This window comes from Canis lupus, chromosome 1 (assembly GCF_048164855.1).
Source record: "Canis lupus baileyi chromosome 1, mCanLup2.hap1, whole genome shotgun sequence".
Classification (NCBI taxonomy): Eukaryota; Metazoa; Chordata; class Mammalia; order Carnivora; family Canidae; genus Canis; species Canis lupus.
In genome coordinates this window covers 31,662,883-31,675,365 of record NC_132838.1, presented here as the reverse complement: position 1 = coordinate 31,675,365, position 12,483 = coordinate 31,662,883, and the positions used below count along the sequence as shown (strand labels likewise).

General features: G+C 37.9%; 1 protein-coding gene across 9 annotated transcripts in view; it reads left to right on the top strand.

Annotated features, from left to right (window-relative positions):
- NHSL1 (NHS like 1) overlaps positions 1-12,483 on the top strand; it is a 152,584-nt gene that overhangs the window by 74,035 nt on the left and 66,066 nt on the right. For 8 of the 9 annotated variants that reach the window (XM_072825123.1, XM_072825126.1, XM_072825120.1 and 5 more), the window contains one exon: positions 11,024-11,176. In XM_072825123.1, coding sequence (XP_072681224.1) covers positions 11,024-11,176 — 153 coding nt within the window. Of the gene's footprint in view, positions 1-8,004; positions 8,074-11,023; positions 11,177-12,483 lie in introns of all 9 variants that reach the window. The other variant, XM_072825119.1, reaches the window with a different exon arrangement.

The window sequence follows — 12,483 nt, the reverse complement described above, 5'->3', positions numbered from 1 at the left end:
TTATCATCTCCTAAGGTTTCCTTTTCTACACCCACCAACTCCCTTCACCAGATATTGATGAAGAGATTTCCATCAGTCTTGTTTTCAATGTGCCATATGATTCATCATTAAAGATTAATTCAGAAGCAGAAGAAAGAAAAGATCATTGTACCATTGAAGTTCTAGAACATTGGGAATTTTTAACTTACCATTATGAAATAACATAACTCAAGGGACAATTAATATAATTCTTCATGAGTTTCTGTCATCAGACACATGATTTCATTCCAGGACAGTATTTCTACAACATTACCTTGTGTGTGTGTGTGTGTGTGTAACCTCATTATGCAACGGTAGAAAGTACAAGGTCAAAATCACACCCAGGGTATAACACATTTCCTCACTTGTCTATAAAAGGCCTTTCTTTATGGCTGGTTTATCTAAAAATAGTATTTTGTCCAGGGTATGCATCTGATTGTGGTAGTCCCCATATCTCCTTTAATCTGGCATGTTGCTATTATTATTATTATTATTATTATTATTATTATTATTTAATTGACTTACTAGAGAGGCCAGACCAGCAAAATGTTCCACTTTTAGTTTGATATATGTATTGTATTCCCTGTAAACTGGAAAAATTTAACTTATCAACAGTGTTTGACTGGATTTTACCATAGGTGATGCTTATCCTTGGCATGTGATATTACTTGTCCCATTAGCATCTGCTGGATTTGGAAGATGGCAGGCTGGTCTTTCTACTGTGCAGGCAGTTGCTCTAATATTCCTCTTACATGGCAGCTCTGTAGTAATAGAACATAAAACTGACAAGTGAATCAAGAAGTTTTGGGGGCACCTGGGTGGCTCAGTCAGTTAAGCTTCTGCCTTCAGTTCAGGTCATGATCCCAGGGTGCCAGGATTGAGCCTTGCATCCAGGCTTCCTGCTCAGCATGGAGTCTGCTTCTCCCTCTGCCCCTCACCCTGCTCCTGCTCTCTCTCAAATAAATAAAATCTTTTTTTAAAAAACACAAAGAAGTAGTTTTGAATGTGTAAGGTCTTAGATGGTTGAGAGAGGAATACTAGAAATTTGTAAGAAAAATGCCAGATGTGAAAAAACGAGAGGGAAATTCTTTAATCACATGTAACCAACTCACCTTTTGGGTTGATTCTAATCAGTTCAATGCCTAACAGCCAGAACCGTAGTCAATTCAGTTTGTCTTGAATAATAAGAAAGCATATTTTTCATCATTTGTGTTAAATCTTTATGGCTGTTTTTTTAATATCATAAATTAGAGTTGTATCAAACAAACTTACTGTAGGTTTTTTTAAAAGTCCTTTAATCATGAAATTATAGCTCCCTGAAATTCAACTTTATCTCTGGGCATCTTTATTTTATTTGATAGACCTGTTTTTTTAAAGTTACTCTTTCATTTACACATTTATTGATTATATCAATTCATCTGTCTCATTTGATTTACAGCTTCAATAATGATTATTATTTTGATAGATAAAAATTAGAGACTCTATATAATTGCCCTCAATGTGTGTTTATAGAAACATGAAACATAATTCTTATCCCCAAAAGTTAGAATTTTGGCAAGACTTTGTTTTTAATAAGCAGGATAGGACTCAGCTATCTATAAGTTTATTACTGAAGCATTATTATGAATGTCTAAGTAGATTATATTGCTTGTTAACTTTTAAATATTTCTAAAATCTCTTAATATTAAGTGTACACTATTTTATAGGCCTACGAGCCTGGTATTGGATACTTTCTGCTATGATGTTTTCCAATGCTCCAGGTCTAAAAAGTACAAGAATCCTTGGGTGTGTCTGTGGATTTAAAAATTGTATTTCAAGTATTCTAACCATGTGTAAAGATAACGAGGGCACCTAAATTAACTTAGTCACATACAATCTTTTATTTTGGATGTTACACTTGATTTTTAAAAATAGCCTAAACCAAATCAACAGTCAGTAAAATTCCTATTTATAGATAAGGTTGGACTGGGAAATTTCATATTTTGAAGAGGTAAAATTCCTTTGAGAAGAACTTAAAATTATCTTTTAGTACATGGCTCTGACCAGAACTCTTTTATATTTGATTTTTCTTTCTCTTCCGTCCCTTTCAACTTAGAAGACCAGAGTGATCTTTATTGATTGTATATCCCATTTCCAATTGATCAAGGATTCAAATTTTGTATGATTCAAAATGTGTATGTTATATGCTATACTTGCATATTACTTCTTGTGGATAGTATATGAAAATGTTTCTTTTTAGTAAAAACTGTTTAGCAAAATTTATGAATGTTTTTTGGATTCAACCTAAAGACTTTTAAAACCACAAGTGCACTGAATGCACAGGGAAGGACCTGAAGTTTTGTGTCAGTGGAGATGGGGACGTAAGGGAAGTGTTAGAGGGGATAGAAGCCTCATCTGTGGGTCTTGGGAGCCTCAGACTGCTCTGCTCTTAAGCAACTCTTGGGTTTAAATATATAATCTTTTGTCATTAATGAAAATAAGAAGGTTGTAACTTCAGGTTGTACTCAAGATGGAGACCTGGGTGGTAATGGAATCATTTATTAAACAGTTAGGGTTTAATTTTAAATTTTACACCTTAAGTATATAATGGTTTCTGAAGTTACAGACTTTAATACGGGCTGGTAAGACCAAAGAAGTTGTAGAAAAATTGCCCAAGTGAAAATTGATTTGGGCCACCTCACATCTGGCATGGGTTGTTACACCAGCTCCCAGTTTCTCTTTCTGCCCTGGTTAAGCCCATTCACACCCACTGCTCACCTTGATCTCTTTGAAATGTGACACTGGCCTTACAGCTTTCCCGTTTCAACTCTCTCAGTGACAGGCTGGCCCACCAATGAAACCCCCTCGCCCCCTTCAATGGTCAGGCCCTGTCTCTCTCCACCTCCCTTGCCACCTTTCCCCACATTACCCCCCCTATAAACTTATCCCGAACCTCCTTGGGTGACCATGACTGTGTTTTATGAAGAGTCTCCTCTTCCCCTTTGTTTTTTAAAAGAAATGTTTGCCCTTTGCCATCATTTCCATTAACATCATGGTCTTAATCTCTCTCCCTATGCTTATTCATTACTTTATTATTCTTATCTGTTTGGGTGTGTTGCTCCAATGGACTCTGACCTTCCTAAGGTCAGGAACCAAGTTTGATTTACGTTTAACCCGGATGTCCACATCGGTTGTGGAACACATGGCAGTTAATAAGTTGTCCATGTAAAATTTCTGAGTGGTTGACTGCAAAGGCATATATAGTTAACAGTTAAAATTTTTAGACTATGTATTACTTTGCAAAATATTTCTGTATCTCTTTGTTAATATGTTGTATACCTACTCCTAGAAAGTAATCAGAGAGCTGTAGAAGTAATCAGATGATTCCTAGAAGAAAAATTTTAAATGTTGGTCAGAAATAAGATTTCATTTCAGAGAAAGATTAAGCATTTGGAAATGTTAGAACTTTATAAGGATGCAAATATTTATACATTAGTAGTGATAATAGAATTCCCTGGACTAGGATAAGCCACCAGGATTCTTCAAGTGGTGGAGAACATGTATTTTTCTTTATAATATTTGGCAGTATTTTTCAAGAAAAGTTAGTTTCAAATATTTTTATTATTTATCTGTCCTAATTTTGAAAGATACATTGATTTGAATACATTAACTAAAGACATCTTTTCAACTTAATATATGCTAATGAAAGAGAAATCAGGACACCCAGATTCTCATCTTAGCTCCTACATTGCATTAGCTTCTAGTTCTCAGTTTTCTCATTTTTGACTGAGGATTAAATCTATCTGTCTGGTTCATTGAAAATTTGACTGTAATAGCCCTAATAGAAATGAGAAAGTTCTTGATAAGCAGCCGGGGGGGGGGGGGGGTGCAGATTGGCTTAAATTATCCAGCATGAGATAACATGAAATTTAAGTAGAGGTTAGGAATATGGATCTGGAGGACAGACAAATGAAAGACAATAGTGGGAGAGGAAGATGGAGCAGAGTGTTTAAAGGGAGTAGCATAATCCATGGATCATCAGTCTTTTTCCCTAAAGATCCAGATAGTAAATAGCTTCAACTTTGCAGGCCATACGGTCTTTGATGAACACAGTCTGAGAGCAGCTGTAGACAATAGATAAACTAATGGGTATAGACGTGTTCCATTACAGCTTTATTATTGGACACTGGAATTGTAATTTCCTAGAATTTTCATGTCATGAAATATTCTTTTAATTTTTTTGTTTGTTTGTTTAAAAAGGGGTCATCTAGTTTTGGCTGAAGGGCCATAATTTGCTGACTCCTGCCTTTCTCAGGTAAAATTCATTAAGTTTTTAGGTGGGAATAAGTAAAAAGCACAGGACAAAAGTTTAAAGACAGGGTTTTTTTTTTTTTTAAGATTTATTTATTTATTCATGAGAGACAGAGAGAGAGAGAGAAAGAGAGGCAGAGACACAGGCAGAGGGAGAAGCAGACTCCATGCAGGGAACCTGATGTGGGACTTGATCTCAGGACTCCAAGATCACGCCCTGGGCCAAAGGCAGGCACTAAACCGCTGAGCCACCCAGTTGTCCCAAGGACAGGCTTTTTGAAGCTTGTTAAGTTTGTTAGAACTCAGAGAAGGAGCAGTCAGATGTAGGAAACACACAAGTGTTATACAGTGTTGATGAAAAGCTCAAGACATGGGTCATAGTGGGATATAATTAAAAATAATTAGAAGAGGAGAGAGAAGACCATTGGTACTAGTTAGAGATGCACTGGTGACCACTGAGAATTTACTGTAAATGAAGAGAGAATTTTAGGCAGTAGAAAAGTTAGAGAATAGCAACTGGAAGTGATAGGTGTAGAGGAATTATTCATGGTGCTGGTAGTTTAACTCTGAGGCAAGAAGACTAAAATCTGTGAACTTGATTTCCCTTCTGTGAAAACATAACTGACCCTCTATTAAGCTTAAGGCTGCTTAGCTATCTCTTAAGATTTCACTCACCTATGTAGCTAATATATATGCTTACCACATACCAGGTACTGTTCTAAGGATTTTATCAATAATAACTCCTTAAATTCTCATAATAACCTTACAACATAAATACTATTATTGCCTCCATTTTACAGATGAGAAAACCAAGGTATGGAGAGGTCCCTCCTCTATTAAGTGACTAATATCCTGGGTGGGCTGGCTCCAGTGTTGGGCTCTTCACTCCTACCTACCCCATACTGTCAAATTTTCCATGTCTGGGTTATTTGAAATCTTTTCTTTTCTTTTCTTATTTTTTTTTATGCTATTGTAGGGCTAAAGTTGGAAGAAGAAGTACCATAAATTTATATATTTTCTGTTGAATGTATAAATGGAGCAATTAAAAAATACTAGACACTTCCGTAAAAACCTGGCTCTTCAATATACTATGACACTGAGGCAAGGCAAATTGTAAGGCTGTTCTCTTGCTGATGTGCAGGGTATAAAGTAAGACATGTTAAAATTATTGGGGAAATCTTTATGACTAATAAGCTCTTTCAAAACATAACCTAATGTGTAATGGGGTAAATACTATAATTTATCTGGCTAGCATCTGCGGATCTGGACTTGAGTGGGGCAGCATGGAATAATGCATAGAGGGTTGATGTACCCTGGATGCTGGGATGAAAGCATGCTTTCTACTCCTAGCCTTACCACTGACTGATGTGCAACCAAATAGTGATATCTCAACACAGCTATGGCCACTTACTATCAGACTTAATATAGAGTGAGAAGGGAAATTCTTTCCCGTGTGACTCTTACTACAGTTTATTTGCTTAGAACACTTCTCTGACTAGTCCTAGTGGACTGGACGTGTTTCACACCCCCTCCCAAAGAACCCCCACCCCCCAACTGGGCATATTCCCTCTTTAAATGAGAACCGATGAAATTCAGTGTAGGTTTTTGTTTTATTGCCATCTCCTTAAGGTTTTTACTCCAATTTTGCCTTTTTAATGAGGTCTACCCTGATTTCTATTTAATACTGTAGGCCGGCTGCTTCCCCAGCCCTTAAAATCTTTTTTATCCTATTCAGCCTTTTCTTTTGTCCACTCACCACTTACCACTAACATGCCAGGTAATTGTAGTTTACTGTCAAATAATATAAGCTCCATAAAGGCAGGGATGTCACAGATGTACCCCAAAGAGATGGCATTTAGTATGCGCTCACTATTTACCTTTTTAATGACTATTTGGATGCCGTCGTTATATACATGTGAAAAGCTGCATAATGTTTCCAACTCCACATACGTGGAATGAGATTTGATCTCCAAGACTTGTGAGTTGTGCATTGGAGAGCTTTTATCTAGAAGCCCACCCACTACTACCTGTCTCTAATGCTGTGAGGCTGAGACGCGTCTTTTGAAGCAGATCAAGGTCACTTGCTTATAAATTTGTTTTCCTAAGGGGAATTTTGTTTGCTAATTTAAGGCATTTATATAATTTAACTTTGGAATCATTTCTCATTTGAGTTGTTTCTTGTTTGCCATCTGGCCGTGTAATTACTTTTAAGTAAAACTGTATATAGGATGAAAGAGCACAAATTGGAAATCTGTGATAATATGTTTGGTGAGATGATAATATGTGTGTTTTAATTTTTTGTTTGTTTGCTTTTATTGTTCAAAAAATAAGGGAGGGGGGAGCATTTGCGGAGGAATCATTCCAAAGCTTTCCTTAGAGGGAGTCCCTTATATAAAGTTTCTTCTTTGACGAACAGCTTTTGTTATAAACTAAATGTTTTGAATTAGTGGATTATTACATTTTTCCATTCATTTATAAGTCTAGCCTTAAGCTATGGAACAAGAGATTGTCTAATGTGTCTCTGAAACTGTTCTGCCCTGAAGTAGAACTGGGCAGAGGTATAAAGCATCATTCCTTGACTTTTTCTGTTTTCTTAGTATCTCCCTATCTGTGTTCATTTTCTTTTTGTTCCAGTCCCTTTACCCCGGAAGTTATTTTCCTAGTGCCAGCCTGTGTATTATTATTTCAGATTCTTCCCTTTCAATTTACTTCCCCAGTTCTTGGATGTTAATTGCAAATGGACAAAAGAACCAGAACCCAGTATCATATATTCAAGTTCAGGAGAAACCTAAATAGTGTTTGGAATTACTGTTCTCTGTCAGGAGGAGGGGCTCAGGGGGGAGTGGAATTTTTTTAGACCAGGTGCTTAGGTGATAATTAAATTTAAAATACAGATTTAAATCATTAAGGTACAATTGCAATGCTGATTCTCAGTCACTGGCAAAAGAACAAAACAAAACAAAAAACAACTGGGTGTGAAAACAGGAGGTACTAATTTGCATGAAAATGCAACCAAGTGATCACTTATGGCTCCAAGGAGAGTCTGTTGTAAAGTTTTACTGCTGGTAAAACGTTCCTTTGGTGTGGGAGGCAGAGCCCGGGGGCGTGGTCAGGGAAACAATAGTTTGGCTCTTTCTCCACCACCCCCCCCCAAATCCATTCAAATGCCTGAATTAACTGGAGAGTCAAAGAACCAACCCAGACTCGCTGTAAGACTTGTGGGTTCCAGTACAAAGATCTGGAAGTTCCTGGTAGCCTAGTGAAAATGGGGAATACATTTGCTTCACCTTGACTGGCATAGAGGAAAATCTACTTATTTTCCTGGACTCCAGAGACGAGAAACTTCTGATCTGTTGGAGAGAAAGTGAATACAGGAGCACCGAGGCAGAAAGACTGATGTGGCTATCATGCAAATAAGAACTGTGATTAGCTTTCTCTTTCTGTACACTTTGTCACTGCGGCTCTCAGCCTTAAAGATTAGGTTTCAGTGGGAGCTTTTCAGGTTCAAGGACTGTTAATGGGTTGTAACTGCCTGACAGTAAACTCAACCTCAACATTACATCAGCACCTCCGGCAGATGTCTAAGGATTCGAGCCCGGAGGAAGAAAGTTAGAATCTGGAGCAGAAGGATACAGCTTACCACCTGCCTGATGGGCTGAGCTTTTAATATGATTTAAATTTCTAACCCCTATGTAGGCATTCTGGAAATGGTGGCCTTCATTAATGCAAAGATCAAGTCTTTAATTAAACTTTTTAAGAAAAAAAGTAAGTAATTTCTCCTAACCCCCTCCCTGTGTGCGTGCGTGCGTGTGTGTGTGTGTGTGTGTGTGTGTGGTTTTATGTATTACATCTTTTTGAGTGATGGAATTAGAATATGAAAAGATAAGTAGCACAAGTTAAACTTCATTCTCTACCAGGTTGTTCAAATACCTCAGACTTTTATAACTCTAGGGCAGAATTATGTAATTTAGCATGTCTTATTTATTTATGGTTGAGATTTTAGGTGAATTCACTTCTTTTGTGTTTGTCAAAAGAAGCCCTTTGATAAAAAGGGGGAGGGGAGAACCTTGTATTTACCTTATGTCCGCCTTGATAGATGTGTTTTTGATTCTCTGGCTTAACCGTGCAGGGAGGCTGTGTGTGATCTATCATGTATTTTTGATGGGGATGATCCTCTAAAACTTCCTGGAACTCTCTGTTATGTATTTTAGAGCTCCAGGACAAACTCTGTCTAGACTGATCAGTCACTGTAAAGTGCACAGCTTTTGTGGCATGTCCTCATTATGTGCTTACCTTTGATTTATATTTCTTTAATCCAGGTGCTGCTTCGTTTTCTGCAGAGTATAGATTTTACAAATATATGGTTTTGTTTTTACACGGCTGTTGGCTTAGTTTAGTTTTGGGACCAGTGATTTAAACTAGATAAATGTGAATGGGCATGAGCATTGGTAAGAGAGAGATTGGAGAAAGTAACAAAGAACAGCCCTCTGGGCACAGTTTATGCAGCTCCCTCGGTGGAAGGCTGTCTTTGGATGGACTGATTAAAATCTGCCCTGGCCAAGAAAGAGATGCTCCAGAGAAAAGACAACTGTTCTTTCATAGGAGCCAGTTGGTAGCTGTACAGTGGGGCTGATGGTGTGATTGCACAGACACAAGTACCATTACTTGGATTTGATTTGTAACTGGGAATAAGTAGGAAGTTTCACTTTTCAATCTTTTTCAGCTATGAAGTATGGGAATTCAGTCTTCCAAATAAATGGACATTAGCACAAAGCATTGCAATTAACCATGGCTACTCTGGGAGACATATGGGGAGTTCCGCCCTGTGCGAGATTCTAAGGCATATGCATAAGGGCTAAGTCAGGTCTTTGTGGATTTTATGTATTAAGATTGATAATTACATGCACCATGCAAAACATTTGTTTAAGAGGTTACAGGAAATACCAGGTACCTAATTTACATGCTGCTTTTGTCAAATACTAAAAGCAGAAAGCAGGGGCATCTGAGTGGCTCAGTGGTTTGAGCACCTCCTTTGGCTCAGGTCACAAGATCCTGGGGTCCTGGGATCGAGTCCTGCATCAGGCTCCCCACAGGGATCCTGCTTCTCCCTCTGCCTATGTGTCTGCCTCTCTGTGTCTTTCATGAATAAATAAATAAAATCTTTAAAAAAAAATAAAAACAACGCACACAGCCATTTCTGTTTTTAGCTTGATGTCTAGTTTACAATGTTTATTTTACCATGTAGCAATTTATGGAGAAGGTGGGATGATTTGAGAAACAAATTATTTAGGGATGAGGCTTACAGAATTTAGTAGCTCTAGAAAAGATGGGCTACGGGGTAGTGCTAACCTATGACTCAGGTTCCTGGAAGTGCTAAGGAAAGCCAAGTTCCCCTTCAGCGATAGTTCTAATAAGTCAGCGGCTCCATTAGATTAATTTCACTGCTTCTGCCACAGTATGCTTTATATATATTAGTTCATCTCATCTTTATAATAGCTCTACTGTGCTATTAGGTACTTTGAGTTAATTTGAAATATGTTCAAATAGAAGGGTTCAGTAGTTGATGCATGCATGTTCATTTTATTTTGATAGTCTATCTTACAGTCTTGTTTCCAGGGACATACGGTGTTATACAAGTGTGTATGCTCAGTGTGCTCCCTACAACATAGATCAGGGTCAGGGAAGGCTTGCCCCTGGCTTACAATTCCAGTATCTTCTGGTTTTACTTGTCACCTCCAGGAAATGCCTTATTAGTATGGGGTTTTTCTCTTAAACTTCTCTAGTCTCTCCTTACATCTGGTTTACATCAGCAGATATACAGAAAGGATTAAAAATTATTAATAGATATGATTGGTGCTGTCAGCTTCATGTTGGGTTCCACTGGTACCCCCAACTCAGTCTGTACTTAGGAAAACGTGAAATAGACATAGAGATCCCAAGCCCTAGGGGAATCCAGGAAAATTACTATGGAGATTTAGGGTACTCTCATGATTACCTATCATTTCCCCTCTGATGTACTCTTTTGTATCGGGAAAACTCAATTGAATTGGAATATGTTTGGTCAATTGCATTGAAATTTTTAAAAATTTATTTTAACATAATAGTATTCCATGAAAAAAAGTATTCCATGAAAGCAGGAAATGTAGAGAAAATTTTGTAGCACAAATTGATTTCTACTTCATTAGATATGCTATTTAAATATATCCCACTGAATGTTTATGCTTAATTTTAAAAAAATGAATTTATTACAGTGATGTTTTAATGTAATGCTTTAGAAGGGAAAGATTTGGTCTCCGCCTCTTGATAGGAAATTTGTTGCTGTCTTGATAATCTAACATTTACTGATGTAATGGCATAGTACAATTGGATAATAAATACTCATTGCAGTAGAGTTAAGTAGGAATTGAAGGTCTCCATCAATTTCAAGTTTTCTCGGTTGTTTGATAACTTTGGAGTAAAGGGAAGGCCTAAAATGCTGGGAAGCAATTCTACCAAAACATTGTGGGGAATGCTGTTCTGTTTCAGCTTTCCCTTTAGAGACAAAACACTGTGGGACGGACCCCTGGAGCCTAAGACTAAACCTCATCCAGAATTTGCTCCATTTCCCCTCTGTTGGCCCTTAACCTATGGATGTAAAATTTTACCTTGACGTAAAATGTTTGGAGCCACTGAAGCATATTTTGATGTAGAATTTATTCTACCTTTCTTTTTACAGCGGTTTCCAACCTAGATGAGGAGAGTAGATGGACAGTCCACTACACTGCTCCATGGCACCAGCAGGAGAATGTGTTCCTTCCCACCACAAGACCACCCTGTGTAGAGGACCTGCACCGCCAAGCCAAGCTCAACCTCAAATCAGTATTGAGGGGTAAGATTGCATCCTGCAAACTTGCTGTTCTTGGATCACTGACCATTAGAATTGAAAGCACAAATCTGATAGCTATTTGTAAAAGAAGACCTATTTATAATGAACATATAGCATGCTGGATTGTTTTTTTTTTAGAGGAGATCATAATTACTTACAACCTAATACATGCCTCATATGTTCTGGTCTCTGTAGAAACCTACCAATTTACAGGCATGCAAATCTATCCTCAAATACCCCACCCCTGTTTAGCAACTCTTTAGCATGTTAAAAATCACCAGTCCTAATTTAATCCAAATAAACCCCTGCTGACATGTGAAATTTTGCCACTGCCTTTTTTAAACCATTGTAAGTATTCAAAACAAATTTGTTAAAGCTGATACTTTGTAATGGTTTGTACTATTTAGTTCAAGTTGGATGGAAAGGGGACCTATATATATAGACTTTGAAGGAGTTCAAAATGGTTTGTTTTTTCAGAAGTTACAGCACCCAACTGCTCTTCTATTAAGCATAGGTTCTGTCAACAGATGGGCAGAGTACACCGTGGTCAATAGGAAACAGAGGAAGAGTATACTCCTATAGCTAGTTTAAAAGTTTCGTTTTTACTTCATTTTACTGTGGATGTTAGGAAGTGTCAATGTGTGGCAAGGAAGGCTTCTTAAAAGTGATAAAGAAGTTCTTTAAAAGAAGAAGGAGTGGGATCCCTGAGTGGCGCAGCGGTTTGGCGCCTGCCTTTGGCCCAGGGCGCGATCCTGGAGACCCGGGATCGAATCCCAAGTCGGGCTCCCGGTGCATGGAGCCTGCTTCTCCCTCTGCCTGTGTCTCTGCCTCTCTCTCTCTCTCTCTCTCTCTCTCTCTCTCTGTGACTATCATAAATAAATAAAAAAAAAAATTAAAAAAAAAAAAGAAGGAGTGTCTTTTAAGATTCGAGACTTTTTCCTTAAAAAAGCAAACTAATGTTCTTACTCTACCAGATGCTGCTGCCTCTACCAGTTTTCTCCTACCAGGCAATATTTGGGACATTGTTTTATTTAAAAATGCTTGTTGTTGGGGTGCCTGGATGGCTCAGTCAGAGGATCGTGTGACTCTTGATTTCAGGGCCTTGAGTTCAAGCCTCTTGTTGAGTATAGAAATTACTTTTTATTTTCTTTATTTTTTTTAATTATTTTTAAAGATTTTATTTATTTATTCATGAGAAACATGGAGAGAGAGAGGCAGAGACATAAGCAGAGAGAGAAGCAGGCCCCATGCAGGGAACCTGACGAGGGACTCAATCCCTGGTCTCCAGGGTCACACCCTGGGCCGAAGGC